At 52.7% G+C, this 23,576-nt stretch overlaps 1 protein-coding gene across 4 annotated transcripts in view; it reads left to right on the top strand.

Moving 5' to 3' along the window:
• Positions 1–21,726, top strand: part of mif4gdb (MIF4G domain containing b) — a 47,767-nt gene extending 26,041 nt beyond the window's left edge. The window contains exons 2-7 of one of the 4 annotated variants that reach the window (XM_068004531.1): positions 7,353–7,643; positions 8,882–9,006; positions 10,943–11,052; positions 13,002–13,157; positions 19,001–19,093; positions 20,439–21,724. In XM_068004531.1, coding sequence (XP_067860632.1) covers positions 8,925–9,006; positions 10,943–11,052; positions 13,002–13,157; positions 19,001–19,093; positions 20,439–20,666 — 669 coding nt within the window. In that variant the 5' untranslated portion in view covers positions 7,353–7,643; positions 8,882–8,924 and the 3' untranslated portion in view covers positions 20,667–21,724. Of the gene's footprint in view, positions 1–7,352; positions 7,644–8,881; positions 9,007–10,942; positions 11,053–13,001; positions 13,158–19,000; positions 19,094–20,438 lie in introns of all 4 variants that reach the window. The other 3 variants (XM_068004532.1, XM_068004530.1, XM_068004533.1) reach the window with 3 other exon arrangements.
• Positions 21,727–23,576: the final 1,850 nt, after the last annotated feature.

Here is a 23,576-nt window from a genome sequence, read left to right as displayed (position 1 = left end):
TCAGTCACTCACTTTCATGCTCACACGCAGTCACTCACTTTCATGCTCACACTCAGTCACTCACTTTCATGATCACACTCTGTCACTCACACTCATGCTCACACTCACTCACTCACTTTCATGTTCACACTCAGTCACTCACACTCATGATCACACTCTGTCACTCACAATCATTCACACACTTTCATGCTGTCACTCAGTCACTCACACTCATGATCACACTCAGTTACTCATACTCATGACCACACTCAGTCATTCACTTTCATGCTCACACTCAGTCACTCACACTCAGGCTTAGTCACTCACTTTCATGCTCATACTCAGTTACTCACACTCACGATTACACTCAGCCACTCCCACTCATGGCCACACTCAGTCACTCACACTCAGTCACTCACTTTCATGCTCACACTCAGTTACTCACACTCATGATCACACTCAGACACTCCCACTCAGCCACTCCCACTCATGCTCACACTCAATCACACACACTCAGTCACTCACACTCATGATCACACTCAGTCACTCACTTGCATGCTCACACTCAGTTACTCACACTCATGATCACACTCAGTCACTCACACTCATGCTCACACTCAGTCTCTCACACTCATGATCACACCCAGTCACTCACTTTCATGCTCACACTCAGCCACTCCCACTCATGATCACACTCAGTCACTCACACTCAGTCACACACTCATGATCACACTCAGCCACTCCCACTCATGCTCATACTCAATCACTCACACTCAGTCACTCACACTCATGATCACACTCAGTCACTCACTTTCATGCTCACACTCAGTTACTCACACTCATGCTCACACTCAGCCACTCCCACTCATGCTCATACTCAATCACTCACACTCAGTCACTCACACTCATGATCACACTCAGTCACTCACTTTCATGCTCACACTCAGTTACTCACACTCATGCTCACACTCAGCCACTCCCACTCATGATCACACTCAGTCACTCACACTCAGTCACACACTCATGATCATACTCAGTCACTCCCCACTCAGCCACTCCCACTCATGATCACACTCAGTTACTCACACTCATGATCACATGCAGTCACTCACTTTCATGCCCACACTCAGTCACTCACTCAATGATCACACTCAGTCACTCACTCAATGATCACACTCAGTCACTCACACTCATGCTCACACTCAGTCACTCGCACTCATGCTCACACTCAGTCACTCACACTCAGTCACTCGCTTTCATGCTCACACTCAGTTACTCACACTCAGTCACTCACACTCATGATCACATGCAGTCACTCACTTTCATGATCACACTCAGTCACTCACTTTCATGATCACACTCAGTTACTCACACTCATGATCACACTCATGATCACACTCAGTCACTCACACTCATGATCACACTCATGATCACACTCAGTTACTCACACTCACGATCACACTCAGTCACTCACACTCATGATTACACTCAGCCACTCCCACTTAGCCACTTCCACTCATGATCACAACCAGTCACTCACACTCATGATCAAACTCAGTCTCTCACACTCATGCTCACACTCAGTCACTCACTTTCATGCTCATACTCAGTTACTCCCACTCAGCCACTCCCACTCATGCTCACACTCAGTCACTCACACTCATGATCACACTCTGTCAGTCACACTCAGTCACTCACTTTCATGCTCACACTCAGTTACTCACACTCATGCTCACACTCAGTCACTCACACTCATGATCTCACTCAGTTACTCACACTCATGATCACACGCAGTCACTCACTTTCGTGCTCACACTCAGTCACTCACACTCATGCTCACACTCACTCACTTTCATGTTCACACTCAGTCACTCACACTCATGATCATACTCTGTCACTCACAATCAGTCACTCACTTTCATGCTCACACGCAGTCACTCACTTTCATGCTCACACTCAGTCACTCACTTTCATGATCACACTCTGTCACTCACACTCATGCTCACACTCACTCACTCACTTTCATGTTCACACTCAGTCACTCACACTCATGATCACACTCTGTCACTCACAATCATTCACACACTTTCATGCTGTCACTCAGTCACTCACACTCATGATCACACTCAGTTACTCATACTCATGACCACACTCAGTCATTCACTTTCATGCTCACACTCAGTCACTCACACTCAGGCTTAGTCACTCACTTTCATGCTCATACTCAGTTACTTACACTCAGCCACTCCCACTCATGATCACACTCAGTCATTCACACTCATGATCACACTCATGATCACACTCAGTCACTCACACTCATGATCACACTCATGATCACACTCAGTCACTCACACTCAGTCACACACTCAGTCACTCACTTTCATGCTCACACTCAGTTACTCACACTCACGATCACACTCAGTCACTCACACTCACACTCAGTCACTCACTCATGCTCACACTCAGTCACTCACTTTCATGCTAACACTCAGTTACTCACACTCATGATTACACTCAGCCACTCCCACTTAGCCACTTCCACTCATGATCACAACCAGTCACTCACACTCATGATCAAACTCAGTCTCTCACACTCATGCTCACACTCAGTCACTCACTTTCATGCTCATACTCAGTTACTCCCACTCAGCCACTCACACTCAGTCACTCACACTCATGATCACACTCTGTCACTCACACTCAGTCACTCACTTTCATGCTCACACTCAGTTACTCACACTCATGATCTCACTCAGTTACTCACACTCATGATCACACGCAGTCACTCACTTTCGTGCTCACACTCAGTCACTCACTTTCATGATCACACTCTCACTCACAATCAGTCACTCACTTTCATGCTCACACTCAGTCACTCACACTCATGATCACACTCTGTCACTCACAATCAGTCACTCACTTTCATGCTCACACTCAGTCACTCACTTTCATGCTCACACTCAGTCACTCACTTTCATGCTCACACTCAGTCACTCACTTTCATGCTCATACTCAGCCACTCCCACTCAGCCACTCACACTCATGATCACACTCATTCACTCCCACTCAGCCACTCCCACTCATGATCACACTCAGTCACTCACTTTCATGCTCATACTCAGCCACTCCCACTCAGCCACTCACACTCATGATCACACTCAGTCACTCCCACTCAGCCACTCCCACTCATGATCACACTCAGTCACTCACACTCAGTCACTCACACTCAGTCACTCACTTTCATGCTCACACTCAATCACTCACTCAATGATCACACTCAGTCACTCACTCTCATGCTCACACATTCACTCACGCTCATGCTCACCCTCACACTGTCACTCACACTTAGTCACTCACACTTATGCTCACACTGTCACTCTCACTCACACTCAGTCACTCACACTCACACTGAGTCACTCACACTCATGCTCACACTGTCACTCACACTCAGTCACTCACTCTCACTTGCCCACGCAACAGGGGTCACTGGACGGTGACCAGGAACAGGGTGGGTTGGAGATTTTCATCCCTCACCTCCCCCTCGTCTGGGGACACTAATGGGGGCCCCACAAATATGCAAAACAACTTTTCCTAAACTTGTTTTAAGAGTTGTTACTGGGAGTTATTCACAGCTGGCAAAGTTTTAAGAGAGGCCTAACAGCCAGTGTCAGGTTTAGGTCTCCAAACAGATCGCAGTTTGAGTCTCCGGTCTGGACCGAAGTTTGCTCTTGTGCTTTCCCAGAGTGTGAGTTTTATCGAATGGTGCTGGGACTTTACTCACACCCCGAAACCTTCAGCTGAGACCGACCCTCCTATTTGTTGGATGTACCAGCCGTAGGTCAGTGACTAACCCTCTCGCCTCTGAGTCAGAAGGTCATGTGTTCAATTCCCACTCCAGAGACTTGAGCACATTAATCCAGGCTGACGCCCCAGTGCAGTACTGAGAGACTATTGCACTGTCGGAGGTGCTGCCTTTCGGATGAGACGTTAAACTGAGGCCCTATCTGCCCTCTCAGGTGGATGTAAAATTTCCTGTTGCACTATTTGAAGAGCAGGGGAGTTCTCCGTGGTGTCCTGGCCAATATTTATCCCTCAACCAACTCCTTAAACAGATGATCTGGTCATTATCACATTGCTCTTTGTGGAACATAGGAACAGGAGAAGGCCATTCAGCCCCTCGAGCCTGTTCTGCCATTCAATTAGATCATGGCTGATCTGTATCTTAACTCCAATGTCCCGCCTTGGTTTCTGTAACCCTTAATACCCTTACCTAACAAAAATCTATCAATCTCAATTTTGAAATTTTCAATTGACCCCCAGCCTCAACAGCTTTTTGGGGGAGAGAGTTCCAGATTTCCACTCCCCTTTGTGTGAAGAAGTGTTTCCTGACATCACCCCTGAATGGCCAAGCTCTAATTTTAAGGTTATGCCCCCTTGTTCTGGACTCCCCCACCAGAGGAAGTCTATTTACCCTATCAAATCCTTTAATCATATTAAACACCTCAATCAGATCACCCTTAATTTTCTATACTCAAGTGAATACAAGCCTCGTCTATGCAACCTGTCCTCGTAATGTAACCCTTTTAGCTCTGATATCATTCTGGTGAATCTGCTCTGCACCCCCTCTAAGGCCAATATATCCTTCCTGAGGTGCGGTGCCCAGAACTGAACACAGTCTCCAGATGTGGTCTCACCAGAGCTCTGTACAGCTGGAACATCACTTCACCCCTTTATATTCCAGCCCTCTTGAGATAAAGGCCAACATTCCATTAGCCTTTTAAATTATTTTTTGTACCTGTCCACTAGCTTTTAGTGATTTCTGTACTTGGACCCCTAAATCTCTCTGCTCCTCCACAGTTCCGAGCTTCTCACCATTTAGAAAATACTCTAATCTCTCTTTCTTAGGTCCAAAGTGGATGACCTCACACTTCCCCACATTGAACTCCATCTGCCCCAGTTTTGCCCACTCACTTAATCTATCAATGTCCCTTTGCAACTTTCTGCTCCCATCTACACTTTTTACTGTTCCACCTAACTTAGTGTCATCAGCAAATTTGGATATACAGCTCTCTATACCTTCATCCAAGTCATTTATAAATATAGTGAAAAGCTGCAGCCCCAGTACAGATCCCTGGGGGACACCACTAGTCACATCCTGTCAATTTGAGTACATGCCCATTATCCTACTCTCTGTCTCCTACCTTCTAACCAATTCCCTACCCATGTCTATAGATTGCCTCCAGTTCCTTGCACTCTAATTTATGCTGTGCGCAAATTGGCTGCTGCGTTTCTTACATTACAACAGTGACTACACTTCAAAAGGTACTTTGTTGGTTGTAAAGTGCTCTGGAACATCCTACGGTCGTGAAAGGCGCTATATAAATGCAAGTTCTTTCCATGTGTCAGACAATTAGTCCGACTTAACTATCTGATTTTCACGCTGGTTAATCGAGCTTTGAAAACCGGTGTTGCCGGGCTTGCTGTCTGGTGTTTATCTAACGGTTGGCCCGGTGCCTCGTTGGCTGGACGGTAGACACACTGCCTGATGTTGTACCGGTGACCAGGGCGTCCAGGTGTGATTCCTGAGATTTCTCCCCTCCTTTGTCACTTAATTTCCTCCCCTCCCCCTCCTGCAGATGATTACAGGTGTTGGTGTATCAATGCATGGACGTCACTCCTGCTCTGGTACCTCACTGAGGAGGGCAGCACTCATGAGTGTAGACAATGTTGGCTATTCAACTGGAGGGGCATCACTACCAAGCCCTATTCGGCCCTCATCTGACGTCCCCACACAATCACTTTCCAGCAGGGGGATCACTGGATAGTGATTGGGAACTGCGATCCGCCGGGCTGACCTTCTGACTCAGGGAAGGGGCTGCGGCCATTGCCAGCAACATCTCAGTTACGAAGCTGCACAGAGCAGGAATTGAACGGAGGGCCTTCCTGCTCTGTATGGTTCAAATATTCACGAGATGAACATCGCGGGGAGAGCCAGTCTGTTACCTGATCTCAGTTAGCACAGCAGTTGAGGTGCTCCAGCTAGTCTCAGTGCCCAGCACCTAGAGAGAGCACAAAGCAGCCAGGGTTCCCATTCCCTGATTGCCCGCCAGCGTCTCCTGATCGCGTAGACGTCAGGTGAAAAGAAAGACTTGCATTTCTATAGCGCCTTTCACAACTTCAGGACGTCTCAAAGTGCTTTACAGCCAATGAAGTACTTCTGAAGTGTAGTCACTGTTGTAATGTAGGGAACGTGGCAGCCAATTTGCGCACAGCAAGATCCCACAAGCACCAATGTGATAATGACCAGATAATCTGTTTTTAGTGATTCTGATTGCGGGATAAATATTGGCCAGAACACCGCGGAGAACTCCCTTGCTTGTCTTCGAAATAGTGCCATGGGATCTTTTATGTCCATTTGAGAGGGCAGGCAGGGCCTCGGTTTAACGTCTCATCCGAAGTTTCTATACGGTAAACCTGAACAGAACCATGGTTAGACCACACTTAGAGTACAGCGCGCAGTTCTGGTCTCCATATAGAGGCATTGGAGAAGGTGCAAAAAAGATTCACAAGGATGATACCAGAACTGAAAGGATATACTTATTAGGAAAGGCTGAACAGACTGGGGCTCTTTTCTCTCGAAAAGAGAAGGCTGAGGGGTGACCTGATAGAGGTCTTTAAGATAATGAAAGGGTTTGACAGGGTAGACGTAGAGAAAAAGTTTCCACTTGAGGGGGAGTCCAAAACTAGAGGTCATAAATATAAAATAGTCGCTAATAAATCCAATAGGGAATTCAGGAGATACTTTACACAAAGAGTGGTAAGAATGTGGAACGTGCTACCACATGGAGTAGCTGAGGCAAATAGCATTGATGCATTTAAGGGGAAACGAGATAAGCATGTGAGGGAGAAAGGAATAGAAGGGTTAGATGAAGCAGGGAGGGAGGGAGGAGGCTCATGTGGATCATATACGCCAGAATAGACCAGTCGGGCCGAATGGCCTGTTTCTCTGCTGGAGACTCGATATAACTGACAGTGCAGCACTCTCTCAGTACTGCACTGGAGTGTTAGCCTGGATTTTGTGCTTAAATCTTGAACCCATAGACTTCTGACATCAGGTGTGAACGGGTTCAGGCTCGGTTACCTCCTAAAGTCAAATAGCCCACAGGCATTTGGTGTCTGGGTTCACCCAAGTAGGATGGCAACTTGGCTGAGGTATTGGGGGGACTGCCAGAGCCGGTGCAACCCGCACCCCAGTACGAGTCAGCACCTACAGGAGAGGAGCGGAAAAATGGGGAGACGCAACACTTTTCAACATTTTCATTGTTCCCTGTTTAACTAAAAGTCCCATTAGCTGCTTTTGACCTTTTGTCAAGCTCCATCGAACAGGAAGCGATGAATTAAACCCTCGGCCTTCGACAGACAAAGGCACTGTGGAATTGCCATCCTCCTGATCTCCACTCACAATCAGCCAACTGATGCGAGCTGCCAGCCGCAGCCATCCCAGTGCTGAGCTGGCAGATTGTGGCAGGCCCATTGTGTGGGAGGTGGGTGCGGTTTCAGACTGGGGCCCAGCTGCCTTCTCACCCCGGCCAGGCTCAGGACGCTCCCTGGTTCTGTGGAAAGCAGTAAGGAGGCCGACCAGCAGAGGACCCGGGGAGATCCAGGTGATCAGCCTTTTAAATACTGGCAGACTTCAAAAGTGGTTGCTCAGCGGTTGGGATGGGCGGGGTGGGGGGGGGGGGCGAGAGGGGCGAGACGGGCGGGGTCGGGGTGAGACGGGCAGGGAGGGTGAGACGGGTGGGGGCGGGGTGAGACGGGCAGGGAGGGTGAGACGGGTGGGGGCAGGGGCGGGGTGAGATGGGCAGGGAGGGTGAGACGGGCGGGGTGAGATGGGCAGGGGGTGGTGAGACAGGCAGGGGGTGAGACGGGCGGGGGTGGGGTGAGATGGGCGGGGGCAGGGGCGGGGTGAGACGGGCAGGGAGGGTGAGATGGGTTGGGACGGGGGCGAAGTTGGGACGGGGGCAGTCTGGCCTATGGGTGACTCCAGTTCCACACCAACATGGTTAACTGTTAATTGCCCCCTGAAGTGCCAGCGATGCCCATATCCTGAGAATGATTAAACAAAAATATAAATACATAGAAAAACTGTGAATCCAAAAAACACAGCAGACTCTTCAGCATCTGAAAGAGAAAGTACAGGATTAACGTTTCAGGCCTAGACCCTGCATCAGAACTGGCTGAGGAAGATCGGGCTTCCTGCACTGTTGTGATGAAAGCTCTCCCATCTGAAACTTTAACCAGTCTCTGCTCTTTGTCAACACTGAGGGACCTGCTGTGTATCTTCTGTTTTCACTGTGTGTGATGGTGCTGGGATATATAGCTGTGTAGTGGGAGTATGGTTGGTCCATTGGGACGTGTTAGGTCAGGTACAGCATGGGTTAGATACAGAGTAAAGCTCCCTCTACACGGTTCCATCAGAAAGGATTCTGCCTGGGAGTGTTTGATGCTGACACTGGGCGTTTGAATTGGAAAGTGTCCTATTCCCCAACACTAATGTTGAGCACAAGAAAACCAGATCAGTAAAAACGGGAATGTGTCCATTTGTCCTGAGTTGGACCGTTGCTGTCTGTCTGTAGCTGTTTGTTGCTGTCTCTCTGTAGTTGACTCTGTTGCTGTCTGTCGGTCGGTGGCCGTCTGTCGGTGGCCGTCTGTCGGTGGCCGTCTGTCGGTGGCCGTCTGTCGGTGGCCGTCTGTCGGTGGCCGTCTGTCGGTGGCCGTCTGTCGGTGGCCGTCTGTCGGTAGCCGCTTGTCGCTGTCTGTCTGTCGCTTTCTGTCGCTGTCTGTCTGTCACCGTCTGTCTGTCGCTGTCTTCTCCACTGACTCGCTCGGTCTGTCTCCCCAGTCTGTCTCTGAAGTGTTTGCGCATATGACCCAAGGCAACAACCATGGAAAATTCGGCAAAGGACGATTATAAGATCCAGTCGTTTGATGCAGAGACGCAGCAGCTGCTGAAAACGGCGCTGAAAGGTCAGTGAGTGCAACGGTAGAAATTCTAGAAACACCTGGGTTTTAGTTTCTCTCTCCTCCTTTCCTAACCTGCCCGTCTCTCCCAAAGCTGGCGTGCCGCTTTCTTCGAGCATCGGCTGCCATCTGATAACCTCACACAGGTGGCCGCTCCGCAGGCGTGAGCCGACACAGTGAAATGTCGGCAGGCTGTTTGACCACAGGGGGCGTCGCGGCCTGAGCTCAATCCCATTGTCTCACCCAAAATATCCACACACACACTTTCCAATGGGGATCACCCAATAGAGATAAGAAGCAGGAGCAGGAGCAGGAGCACCCACCACCCCCCCCCCCCGCCCCCCCCCCGCCTCCCCCGCCCCCCCCGCCTCCCCCGCCCCCCCCGCCTCCCCCGCCCCCCCCCGCCTCCCCCGCCTCCCCCGCCCCCCCCCGCCTCCGGCCGGTGTTTACCCCTCCCTACAACAAGGGGCGCTGTGGCCGGGTGTGGTGCCTGAACTGCTCCCCTTGCAAAGATGGGCTGACTTGGGAGCCTCCTGGTCCATAGAGCTCAGTTCCACATTGGGTGGTGTCTTCCCCCCCCCCCACCCCCGGAATCTGGAGCCCTATCGAGTGCAGGACTACAGGTGCTGAGGGTCCCTCACGGTTCAGAAGCTCGAGGGGTCTATGATTGTTATAAGGCGGCTCAGCACATGGTGTGGGGACGGCTGGGAGCCTGACTGTCTGCTGGGTCTGTCTGTACCAGTAAAGGGGCCCATGCCCACTGGTCCCTCCCCAACACAGTAAGCCCTCTGATTTAGCTTGAGTGTTGGGGCCATGGGGATCAGAGCTGGAGATTGGACACCTGGTACCAGTTCTAAGAAGCAGCGCACTGAGTCCCCCTCACAGCGTGGGCTGCTTGTTTCGTTCCCCCGCCTACGGATCAAACCTCACCCGATTTGAATGGAAAGGAGTATCGGCAGTGACACAGGTATGTTGGCCGGCCCACTCTCTGCTGGGGGGGGCGGGGGAAAGAGAGCAGGAACCCAACGAGGCTGGTGAAAGAGCCAGAGGGGAGATGAGGAGAATTTATTTTGACACTGTGAGTTGTTTTGATCTGGAATGCGCTGCCTGAAAGGGCGGTGGAAGCTGATATCGGGGCTAAAAGGGTTAAATTATGAGGACAGGTTGCATAGACTAGGCTTGTGTTTCCATGAGTATAGAAGATTAGGGGGTGATCTAATTGAGGTGTTTAAGATGATTGAAGGATTTGATAGGGTAGATAGAGAGAAACTTTCCTCCGGTGGGAGAGTCTAGAACAAGGGGACATAACCTTAAAATTAGATCGAGGCCGTTCAGGGCTGATGTCAGGAAACATTTCTTCACACAAAGGGGAGTGGAAATCTGGAACTCTCTCCCCCAAAAAAGCTGTTGAGGCTGGGGGTCAATTGAAAATTTCAAAACTGAGATTGATAGATTTTTGTTAGGTAAGAGTATTAAGGGTTAGGGAACCAAGACGGGTAAATGGAGTTAAGATACATACCAGACATGATCTAATTGAATGGCGGAACAGGCTCGAGGGGCTGAATGGCCTCCTCCTGTTCCTATGTTCCTAGGAGCTTTCAAAAGGGAATTGGATAAATACTTGAAAAGGAAAAATCTGCAGGGCTATGGGGAAAGAGCAGGGGAGTGGGACTAATTGGATAGCTCTTTCAAAGAGCCAGCACAGGCAGGATGGGCTGAACGGCCTCCTCCTGTGCTGTATGAATCTATGATTCTAAGACTGGAGTAAGTATTGGATAATAAGTGACAGCCCCACTGGGACAGGTCGGTCTCAGAGCGGGAGGACAGGGCAGCTCTTGAGTGTCTCCCAGTGTCTGAATGCAGAGTGTCGCCGGGAGGGACAGAGGGCAGAAAGGACAGAAAATGGAGAGAGCTGAAAGTTCCTGCGATTCTCGTTTCACAGAACCTGCCTCGGTGGATCTGGAGAAGGTGGCCTCTGTGATAGTCGAACAGTCCCTGCAGGACCTGGTGTTCAGTAAAGAAGCCGGGCGCATTTGCTACACCATTGTACAGGTACGACGCAGAGCCCTCGAATTGTGCGTAGCGACACCCCTCCCCCCGCCGTACTTAATGCACGGGGCTCGGAGAGTCGGAAATCAGTACCGAGATACCTGTAGAAATACATCGCTGCCCCAACACGGAATGGGGCCATTTGGCCCAACCAGTCCGAATCACATTTACCCTCGCTGTTCCCATATCCCTTCGTTCCCTTCAGATGAGACGATAAACCGAGGCCCCGTCGACCCTCACAGGCGGATGTAAAAGATCCCACGGCACGATTCGAAGAGGAGCAGGGCAGTTCTCCCCAGTACCCTGGACAATATTTATCCCTGAACCAACATCACTAAATCATCTGCTCATTATCACACTGCTGTTTGTGGGATCTTGCTGTGTACAAATTGGCTGCCGTGTTTCCTACATTACAATGGTGACTACACTTCCAAAAAAGTACTTCATTGGCTGTAAAGTGTCCCGAGGTCATGAAAGGTTCGTTCTATCTTTTTCTCTCTTAGTCTCTCTCTTTTTTTCATCTCTTGTTCTTGGCCCCTTGACTACTGGAAACAGCTGGCTTTTGTAATTTTAAATATTTCTATTATATCGCCTACTAACGAAGAAAAATAATGCTCAAGGCTCACTCAGTTGGAATATACTGTAGTCCTATTGTAACTAAATTCAGCCCTTGTTTCCTCCCAAAACATTCATGGGGCTTCTCCAAGTGAAACTTGATACCCAGTCGCTGGCTGCTTTATTAATTATTGACTGCCCGAAACCCTCCTGTAGGAACCCTACAACCAGCAGGCAGAGGGGCAATGAGATCCCATTAGTCCAGACTCGGGGGTTGAAGCCAGGCGCCGGAGGTGACGGGCACCCTTGTGTATCTCAGCTCCCCCTCTGTCCTGTGCTTGCGTGGGACAGAGACCGAGATCTTGGCTGGATTCTGCTCTGGGGGCCAGTGGCAGGGGCGGTGCAACTAATCTCAGTACCCCTGGGCTAGGGAGGGGGAGGGCAGGGAATCATCCAGGGTTTGTGACCCTCATCGCTATCCAGGTCCAGTCCCCCGCTGGAAATGTTGAGTTGAGCGATGCCTCCCAAAGTCGAATAGCACAGGAATCCCCCCCCACCACCTCGGCTCAAGTGTGAAGAGTGGGCACTTGGGGGGTGAGGTACCAGAAGGGTGTTGCAACTGTACCACCAATGGGAGTTGGCAGAAAGGGGGGGGGGAAAGAAATAGACAAATTTACCCCTGATTAGAGTGGCAGGCCCATGACCCTGGAACTGGGGCTGTTTTGGACAGTGTTAGATTTCCGAGTGCTGACTGGGGTCGGCCATTCCTGCTTGTAGAGTTCGAGAACTGTCCAATGGGAAGCGCCGCGACCTCGTCGCCTCCCCAGGTAAAAGGTGTGCGAGCTGATCGGAGTTGTGGGGCTTCGCGCTCCTGAGTTGCTGCCCTCCCTCGAACCTTAAATATCCACCTGCCCGGGGTCAGACTCCCTGCTCCAGTACGGGCCCGAGCCCGGGGTCAGACTCCCTGCTCCAGTACGGGCCCGAGCCCGGGGTCAGACTCCCTGCTCCAGTACGGGCCCGAGCCCGGGGTCAGACTCCCTGCTCCAGTACGGGCCCGAGCCCGGGGTCAGACTCCCTGCTCCAGTACAGGCCCGAGCCCGGGGTCAGACTCCCTGCTCCAGTACGGGCCCGAGCCCGGGGTCAGACTCCCTGCTCCAGTACGGGCCCGAGCCTGGGGTCAGACTCCCTGCTCCAGTACGGGCCCGACCCGGGGTCAGACTCCCTGCTCCAGTACGGGCCCGAGCCCGGGGTCAGACTCCCTGCTCCAGTACGGGCCCGAGCCCGGGGTCAGACTCCCTGCTCCAGTACGGGCCCGAGCCCGGGGTCAGACTCCCTGCTCCAGTACGGGCCCGACCCGGGGTCAGACTCTTGTTCTGATTTTTCTCTCCCGTTTCCAGGCCGAGAGCAAGCAGAGTGGGAACAGTAACTTCCGGCGTAACATCCTGATCCGACTGCAGCAGGAATTCCTGCTGAAGGAACAGGTGCGAGAGCGCTCAGTCCACGAGTGGGTCTGTCTGGTCACCTTCATCTGCAACATCTTTGATTACCTGAAGGTGAGCATCCATCCCATAACCGAGAGGCCTGGACCACAGCCTGGGAGCTGCTCGATACAGCCAGCTAATAACGCCCCAGTGCTCTCTGCTACACACCCCACCCTCAGTATAAGGCTCTCGGTTATAACTCTCTCTCTGTTACACACCCCACCCTCAGTATAACTCTCTCGGTTATAACTCTCTCTCTGCTACACACCCCACCCTCAGTATAAGGCTCTCGGTTATAACTCTCTCTCTGTTACACACCCCACCCTCAGTATAAGGCTCTCGGTTATAACTCTCTCTCTGTTACACACCCCACCCTCAGTATAACTCTCTCGGTTATAACTCTCTCTCTGTTACACACCCCACCCTCAGTATAAGGCTCTCGGTTATAACTCTCTCTCTGCTACACACCCCACCCTCAGTATAACTCTCTCGGTTATAACTCTCTCTCTGTTACACACCCCACCCTCAGTATAAGGCTCTCGGTTATAACACTCTCTCTGTTACACACCCCACCCTCAGTATAAGGCTCTCGGTTATAACACTCTCTCTGTTACACACCCCACCCTCAGTATAAGGCTCTCGGTTATAACACTCTCTCTGTTACACACCCCACCCTCAGTATAAGGCTCTCGGTTATAACACTCTCTCTGCTACACACCCCACCCTCAGTATAAGGCTCTCGGTTATAACACTCTCTCTGTTACACACCCCACCCTCAGTATAACTCTCTCGGTTATAACTCTCTCTCTGTTACACACCCCACCCTCAGTATAACTCTCTCGGTTATAACTCTCTCTCTGTTACACATCCCACCCTCAGTATAAGGCTCTCGGTTATAACTCTCTCTCTGCTACACACCCCACCCTCAGTATAAGGCTCTCGGTTATAACTCTCTCTCTGTTACACATCCCACCCTCAGTATAAGGCTCTCGGTTATAACACTCTCTCTGTTACACACCCCACCCTCAGTATAAGGCTCTCGGTTATAACACTCTCTCTGTTACACACCCCACCCTCAGTATAAGGCTCTCGGTTATAACACTCTCTCTGCTACACACCCCACCCTCAGTATAAGGCTCTCGGTTATAACACTCTCTCTGTTACACACCCCACCCTCAGTATAAGGCTCTCGGTTATAACACTCTCTCTGCTACACACCCCACCCTCAGTATAAGGCTCTCGGTTATAACACTCTCTCTGTTACACACCCCACCCTCAGTATAAGGCTCTCGGTTATAACTCTCTCTCTGCTACACACCCCACCCTCAGTATAACTCTCTCGGTTATAACTCTCTCTCTGTTACACACTCCACCCTCAGTATAAGGCTCTCGGTTATAACACTCTCTCTGTTACACACCCCACCCTCAGTATAAGGCTCTCGGTTATAACACTCTCTCTGCTACATACCCCACCCTCGGTATAAGGCTCTCGGTTATAACACTCTCTCTGCTACACACCCCACCCTCAGTATAAGGCTCTCGGTTATAACACTCTCTCTGTTACACACCCCACCCTCAGTATAAGGCTCTCGGTTATAACTCTCTCTCTGCTACACACCCCACCCTCAGTATAACTCTCTCGGTTATAACTCTCTCTCTGTTACACACTCCACCCTCAGTATAAGGCTCTCGGTTATAACACTCTCTCTGTTACACACCCCACCCTCAGTATAAGGCTCTCGGTTATAACACTCTCTCTGTTACACACCCCACCCTCAGTATAAGGCTCTCGGTTATAACACTCTCTCTGTTACACACCCCACCCTCAGTATAAGGCTCTCGGTTATAACACTCTCTCTGCTACACACCCCACCCTCAGTATAAGGCTCTCGGTTATAACACTCTCTCTGTTACACACCCCACCCTCAGTATAAGGCTCTCGGTTATAACACTCTCTCTGCTACACACCCCACCCTCAGTATAAGGCTCTCGGTTATAACACTCTCTCTGTTACACACCCCACCCTCAGTATATGGCTCTCGGTTATAACTCTCTCTCTGCTACACACCCCACCCTCAGTATAACTCTCTCGGTTATAACTCTCTCTCTGTTACACACTCCACCCTCAGTATAAGGCTCTCGGTTATAACACTCTCTCTGTTACACACCCCACCCTCAGTATAAGGCTCTCGGTTATAACACTCTCTCTGTTACACACCCCACCCTCAGTATAAGGCTCTCGGTTATAACACTCTCTCTGTTACACACCCCACCCTCAGTATAAGGCTCTCGGTTATAACACTCTCTCTGTTACACACCCCACCCTCAGTATAAGGCTCTCGGTTATAACACTCTCTCTGTTACACACCCCACCCTCAGTATAAGGCTCTCGGTTATAACACTCTCTCTGTTACACACCCCACCCTCAGTATAACTCTCTCGGTTATAACTCTCTCTCTGTTACACATCCCACCCTCAGTATAAGGCTCTCGGTTATAACTCTCTCTCTGCTACACACCCCACCCTCAGTATAAGGCTCTCGGTTATAACACTCTCTCTGTTACACACCCCACCCTCAGTATAAGGCTCTCGGTTATAACACTCTCTCTGTTACACACCCCACCCTCAGTATAAGGCTCTCGGTTATAACACTCTCTCTGCTACACACCCCACCCTCAGTATAAGGCTCTCGGTTATAACACTCTCTCTGTTACACACCCCACCCTCAGTATAAGGCTCTCGGTTATAACTCTCTCTCTGCTACACACCCCACCCTCAGTATAACTCTCTCGGTTATAACTCTCTCTCTGTTACACACTCCACCCTCAGTATAAGGCTCTCGGTTATAACACTCTCTCTGTTACACACCCCACCCTCAGTATAAGGCTCTCGGTTATAACACTCTCTCTGCTACACACCCCACCCTCGGTATAAGGCTCTCGGTTATAACACTCTCTCTGCTACACACCCCACCCTCAGTATAAGGCTCTCGGTTATAACACTCTCTCTGTTACACACCCCACCCTCAGTATAAGGCTCTCGGTTATAACTCTCTCTCTGCTACACACCCCACCCTCAGTATAACTCTCTCGGTTATAACTCTCTCTCTGTTACACACTCCACCCTCAGTATAAGGCTCTCGGTTATAACACTCTCTCTGTTACACACCCCACCCTCAGTATAAGGCTCTCGGTTATAACACTCTCTCTGTTACACACCCCACCCTCAGTATAAGGCTCTCGGTTATAACACTCTCTCTGTTACACACCCCACCCTCAGTATAAGGCTCTCGGTTATAACACTCTCTCTGTTACACACCCCACCCTCAGTATAAGGCTCTCGGTTATAACACTCTCTCTGTTACACACCCCACCCTCAGTATAAGGCTCTCGGTTATAACACTCTCTCTGTTACACACCCCACCCTCAGTATAACTCTCTCGGTTATAACTCTCTCTCTGTTACACATCCCACCCTCAGTATTAGGCTCTCGGTTATAACTCTCTCTCTGCTACACACCCCACCCTCAGTATAAGGCTCTCGGTTATAACACTCTCTCTGTTACACACCCCACCCTCAGTATAAGGCTCTCGGTTATAACACTCTCTCTGTTACACACCCCACCCTCAGTATAAGGCTCTCGGTTATAACTCTCTCTCTGCTACACACCCCACCCTCAGTATAAGGCTCTCGGTTATAACTCTCTCTCTGCTACACACCCCACCCTCAGTATAAGGCTCTTGGTTATAACACTCTCTCTGTTACACACCCCACCCTCAGTATAAGGCTCTCGGTTATAACTCTCTCTCTGTTACACACCCCACCCTCAGTATAAGGCTCTCGGTTATAACTCTCTCTCTGCTACACACCCCACCCTCAGTATAACTCTCTCGGTTATAACTCTCTCTCTGTTACACACCCCACCCTCAGTATAAGGCTCTCGGTTATAACTCTCTCCCTGTTACACACCCCACCCTCAGTATAAGGCTCTCGGTTATAACTCTCTCTCTGTTACACACCCCACCCTCAGTATAAGGCTCTCGGTTATAACACTCTCTCTGTTACACACCCCACCCTCAGTATAAGGCTCTCGGTTATAACACTCTCTCTGTTACACACCCCACCCTCAGTATAAGGCTCTCGGTTATAACTCTCTCTCTGTTACACACCCCACCCTCAGTATAAGGCTCTCGGTTATAACACTCTCTCTGTTACACACCCCACCCTCAGTATAACTCTCTCGGTTATAACTCTCTCTCTGTTACACATCCCACCCTCAGTATAAGGCTCTCGGTTATAACTCTCTCTCTGCTACACACCCCACCCTCAGTATAAGGCTCTCGGTTATAACACTCTCTCTGTTACACACCCCACCCTCAGTATAAGGCTCTCGGTTATAACACTCTCTCTGTTACACACCCCACCCTCAGTATAAGGCTCTCGGTTATAACTCTCTCTCTGCTACACACCCCACCCTCAGTATAAGGCTCTCGGTTATAACTCTCTCTCTGCTACACACCCCACCCTCAGTATAAGGCTCTCGGTTATAACTCTCTCTCTGTTACACACCCCACCCTCAGTATAAGGCTCTCGGTTATAACTCTCTCTCTGCTGCACACCCCACCCTCAGTATAAGGCTCTCGGTTATAACACTCTCTCTGCTACACACCCCACCCTCAGTATAAGGCTCTCGGTTATAACACTCTCTCTGCTACACACCCCACCCTCAGTATAAGGCTCTCGGTTATAACTCTCTCTCTGCTACACACCCCACCCTCAGTATAAGGCTCTCGGTTATAACTCTCTCTCTGTTACACACCCCACCCTCAGTATAAGGCTCTCGGTTATAACACTCTCTCTGTTACACACCCCACTGGAGGTCACAAATATAAGATAGTCAGTAATAAATCCAATGGGGAATTCAGGAGAAACCTCCTTACCCAGAGAGCGGTGAGAATGTGGAACTCGCTCCCACAAGGAGTAGTTGAGTTGAATGGAATAGATGTATTTAAGGGGAAGCCAGATAAACACATGGGGGAGAGAGGAATAGAAGGATATGGTGATCGGGTTAGATGAAGTAGGGAGGGAGGAAGCTCATGTGGAGCATAAACGCTGGCATAGACCAGTTGGGCCGAATGGCCTGTTTCTGTGCTGTAGACTGGATGTAACACCCTTACTGTAAGGCTCTCAGTTATAACACTCTCTCTGGTGCTGTTTTTTGTGGGGTGAAACTTTTGCCCGTGTGTGAAGATTAACTGGAGCCCCTTGGACGTGGTGCTTTGATTTTAAAATCCAGCGATCGAAAGGCCCTCTTGTTCTGTCCAGCTTTAACTTCTCAAAGTCGCCAGGTGGGTTTCCCGGAATCCCTCCAGTAAACCCTGGGGATCTGGGAGCAGGTCACCTGCCCCTCTCCTCGGATCTGTGAGTGTGTGGTGGGGTCAGGGAGTGTCTGAAGAGGAGGTGAGAAACCCCAGTCGGGGTCCTGAGGTTATAATCATCGCCTCCTGTCCATTCATTCCTGGTTACACCCCTGTGAAGCACCCAGTAGCAGGCGGCAGCGTGTTTGCCGATGGCGGTACAGTGACCTGATGCTGGTCACTCAGTGTGCCCGCTGGTGATCATCCGCCATCTCGGGTGGACGACTGACCAGCGCAGCAAGAGGCATAAGAAACGAGCAATGCGATGTGCCACGAGACCCTCCCTTCCCCCCCCCCCCCCCCACCTCCCTCTCCCCACCGGGAGGACCAACAGATGGCGCACGGGTTAGCTGGCATTTGCCGGAGAGCCTCCCGGCCCAGACCGGCCCTGGTGCACCCGGGGTGGATCGTTGCTGCCAGATTCCGAGCTGAGCCGGGACGAAGGATCGGTCTCCTGAATCCCGGGTGCCTGACGTCTCACTCCTGCTTTCTGTTTCAGGTGAACAACATGCCCATGATGGCGCTGGTTAACCCCGTGTACGACTGCTTGATGCTCCTTGCCCAGCCTGAGTCACTGCAGAACGAAGAGGAGGTGAGGAAGGAAACAGGTTCAAAAATGCTGCAGTACCTGAGCCGTGTTTCTCTCTCTGTCTGTACATGGTCTGATTACCTCAGCCGTGTTTCTCTCTCTGTCTGTACATGGTCTGATTACCTGAGTCCTGTTTCTCTCTCTGTCTGTACATGGTCTGATTACCTGAACCGTGTTTCTCTCTCTGTCTGTACATGGTCTGATTACCTGAGTCCTGTTTCTCTCTCTGTCTGTACATGGTCTGATTACCTGAGTCCTGTTTCTCTCTCTGTCTGTACATGGTCTGATTACCTGAGCTGTGTTTCTCTCTCTGTCTGTACATGGTCTGATTACCTGAGCCGTGTTTCTCTCTCTGTCTGTACATGGTCTGATTACCTGAGTCCTGTTTCTCTCTCTGTCTGTACATGGTCTGATTACCTGAGTCCTGTTTCTCTCTCTGTCTGTACATGGTCTGATTACCTGAGCTGTGTTTCTCTCTCTGTCTGTACATGGTCTGATTACCTGAATCCTGTTTCTATCTCTCTGTCTGTACATGGTCTGATTACCTGAGCTGTGTTTCTGTCTCTGTCTGCAATTGTTCAATTGTAGGATGTGGGCGTCACTGACAATGCCAGCATTTATTGCCCATCCCTAATTGCCCTTGGGAAGGTAGCCTTTGCTGTATCCAGTGCATTCATCCGTTTTTTGATATCACGTGGAGTGAATCGAATTGGCTGAAGACTGGCTTCTGTGATGGTGGGGATATCTGGAGGAGGCTGAGATGGATCATCCACTCGGCACTTCTGGCTGATGATGGTTGCAAACACTTCAGCCTTGTCTTTTCCACTCACGTGCTGGACTCCGCCATCATTGAGGATGGGGATGTTTACAGAGCCTCCTCCTCCCGTTAGTTGTTTAATTGTCCACCACCATTCACGACTGGATGTGGCAGGACTGCAGAGCTTTGATCTGATCCGTTGGTTGTGGAATTGCTTAGCTCTGTCTATAGTTTGTAGCTTCCGCTGTTTAGCATGCATGTAGTCCTGAGTTGTAGCTTCACCAGGTTGGCACCTCATTTTTAGGTACGCCTGGTGCTGCTCCTGGCATGCTCTTCTACACTCCTCATTGAACCAGGATTGATCCCCTGGCTTGTTGGTAATGATAGAGTGAGGAATATGCCGGGCCATGAGGTTACAGATTGTGCTGGAATACAATTCTGCTGCTGCTGATGGCCCACAGTGCCTCATGGATGCCCAGTTTTGAGCTGCTAGGTCTGTTCTGAATCTATCCCATTGAGCACGGTGGTAGTGCCACACAACACGTCTATAGATGGTCTGATTCCCTGAGCCGTGTTACGATCTCTCTCTAGGTGGACTGTCTGGTGTTGCAGTTGCATCGCATTGGGGAGCAGCTGCAGAAGATGAACAGCCAGCGGATGGACGATCTCTTCTGCCTGCTGCGTGACGGCTTCCTGCTCCAGGACCGGCCCTCCTCCCTCTCCCGCCTGCTGCTGCTGGAGATCATCGAGTTCCGTGCCGGGGGCTGGAAGATGTCTGAGAACGCCCAGAAATATTACTACAGTGAGGTGGCGGACTGACGAGGGCTCGGGGACTGGGAGGACCGAGAGAGAGATGGAGCTTGGCCTTTTTGTGAAGATCATATTTCGGCAAAGCGAAACGTTCTGCAGATTTTAAAGTTGGCCGAAGTTTCGGAGACTCTCCAGCTGAGGGAGCTGACGGTCCTAGCGCCCAATCACTGAGGGTTTAACTCTTCTTGATAACATTGCAACTGAAGGTGGGGCTGGTCTCGATCGGGCGGCTCGATCCCTGTCCGCACGGGCGGCTCGGTCCCTGTCCGCACGGGCGGCTCGGTCCCTGTCCGCACGGGCGGCTCGGTCCCTGTCCGCACGGGCGGCTCGGTCCCTGTCCGCACGGGCGGCTCGGTCCCTGTCCGCACGGGCGGCTCGGTCCCTGTCCGCACGGGCGGCTCGGTCCCTGTCCGCACGGGCGGCTCGGTCCCTGTCCGCACGGGCGGCTCGGTCCCTGTCCGCACGGGCGGCTCGGTCCCTGTCCGCACGGGCGGCTCGGTCCCTGTCCGCACGGGCGGTCGGTCCCTGTCCGCACGGGCGGTCGGTCCCTGTCCGCACGGGCGGTCGGTCCCTGTCCGCACGGGCGGCTCGATCCCTGTCCGCACGGGCGGTCGATCCCTGTCCGCACGGGCGGCTCGGTCCCTGTCCGCACGGGCGGCTCGGTCCCTGTCCGCACGGGCGGCTCGGTCCCTGTCCGCACGGGCGGTCGGTCCCTGTCCGCACGGTTTGCGCAGCCGCCCTGGAACGAATTGCCACCCTGACGTTTGTTTTTAATATAAATATATAAATATATATCTCACGGGAACTAATAGAGATCCCCCTCCCTGCAGGATTAAGAGTGTTATAGCCACCCCTCCCCCCAGCACAGGTCACTCTGCCCCCCCCTCCCCCTCCCCCAGCACAGGTCACTCTGCCCCCCCCTCCCCCAGCACAGGTCACCCTGCCCCCTCCCCCCCCCAGCACAGGTCACTCTGCCCCCCCTCCCCCCCCAGCACAGGTCACTCTGCCCCCCCTCCCCCCCCAGCACAGGTCACTCTGCCCCCCCTCCCCCCCCAGCACAGGTCACTCTGCCCCCCCCTCCCCCTCCCCCAGCACAGGTCACCCTGCCCCCTCCCCCCCCCAGCACAGGTCACTCTGCCCCCCCTCCCCCCCCCAGCACAGGTCACCCTGCCCCCCTCCCCGCCAGCACAGGTCACTCTGCCCCCCTCCCCCCCCCCAGCACAGGTCACTCTGCCCCCCCTCCCCCCCCCAGCACAGGTCACTCTGCCCCCCTCCCCGCCAGCACAGGTCACTCTGCCCCCCTCCCCGCCAGCACAGGTCACCCTGCCCCCCTCCCCGCCCCCAGCACAGGTCACTCTGCCCCCCCTCCCCCTCCCCCAGCACAGGTCACCCTGCCCCCCTCCCCCCCCAGCACAGGTCACTCTGCCCCCCTCCCCCCCCCCAGCACAGGTCACCCTGCCCCCCTCCCCCCCCAGCACTGGTCACCCTGCCCCCCTCCCCCCCCAGCACAGGTCACTCTGCCCCCCTCCCCCCCCCCAGCACAGGTCACCCTGCCCCCCTCCCCCCCCAGCACAGGTCACCCTGCCCCCCTCCCCCCCCAGCACTGGTCACCCTGCCCACCCCTCCCCCCCCAGCACAGGTCACTCTGCCCCCCTCCCCCCCCCCAGCACAGGTCACCCTGCCTGCCCCCCCCCCCAGCCACAGGCTGCCCCTGTCCCTCGCCCCGTCCCAGAACAGGGCACCCTGCCCCCCCTCCCCCCAGCACAGGGCACCCTGCCCACCCCCCCCCCCCCCAACCTCAGGCACGGGCCATCTTGTTTCCACCCCCCCCCCCCCCCGTGTGCCATGGGCGCCCGTCTAACTCCAGCCGGTGATGGAGGCGAGAGCCGCCGTCTGCTTTCCCCAACGCGCGAGCGATTCTGCGCCATAGCGGGTGAAGATCTGGCGCCCAGCGGCTGTGACCAGTGGAGCTGCCCCCCCCTACATGGCGGCTGTGCCAGCTGACCGTGGGCCCTGTGATGAACAGCGTACGGGCCGCGCGGTGTTTGCTGTTTGGGCCTTGCGAGGTGCCAGCACCAACAGCGCCTGCTGCATCGCTTCACTTGCACCGCGAGCCACGGCCCGAGGGGGAGTTCACAGCTCCGCCTGGTGGGTTCTGTGCTCACCCGCCGACTGCAACATCGCTCGGTGAGCGCCCAGTTTATGAGTGAGGGTGGGATGGGAGGGAGGGGAGAGAGAAATCATTAACCTGCACAGTCGGACCCAAATATTCAAAGTGCTTCATCCTCCCCCCTCCCAATGCCCCCTCCTATTATATCCTTCTCCCCTCCCGTTGCCCCCTTTGTGCCCTCCCATTGCCCCCTTTGCGCTCTCCCGTTGCCCCCTCTGCCCCCTCCTGTTGCCCCCTTTCCCCCTCTATTACCCCTTCCCCCTCCCATTGCCCTCTTTGCCCTCTCCCGTTGCCCCCTCCCATTGCCCTCTCCCGTTGCCCCCTTTGCTCTCTCCCGTTGCCCCCTTTCCCCCTCTATTACCCCTTTCCCCCTCTATTACCCCTTTCCCCCTCTATTACCCCTTCCCCCTCCCATTGCCCCCTTTGCCCTCTCCCGTTGCCTCCTCCCATTGCCCTCTCCCGTTGCCCCCTTTGCTCTCTCCCGTTGCCCCCTTTCCCCCTCTATTACCCCTTCCCCCTCCCGTTGCCCCCTTTCCCCCTCTATTACCCCTTCCCCCTCCCATTGCCCCCTTGGCTCTCTCCCGTTGCCCCCTTTCCCCCTCTATTACCCCTTCCCCCTCCCGTTGCCCCCTTTCCCCCTCTATTACCCCTTTGCTCTCTCCCGTTGCCCCCTTTCCCCCTCTATTACCCCTTCCCCCTCCCTTTGCCCCCTTTCATTATCCCGTTGCCTGGTCTTGGGCTGGCCACAA

This window comes from Heptranchias perlo, chromosome 23 (assembly GCF_035084215.1).
Source record: "Heptranchias perlo isolate sHepPer1 chromosome 23, sHepPer1.hap1, whole genome shotgun sequence".
Lineage (NCBI taxonomy): Eukaryota > Metazoa > Chordata > Chondrichthyes > Hexanchiformes > Hexanchidae > Heptranchias > Heptranchias perlo.
Note: the sequence above shows the minus strand (reverse complement) of the source record. Positions and strands in the feature narration are given on the sequence as shown.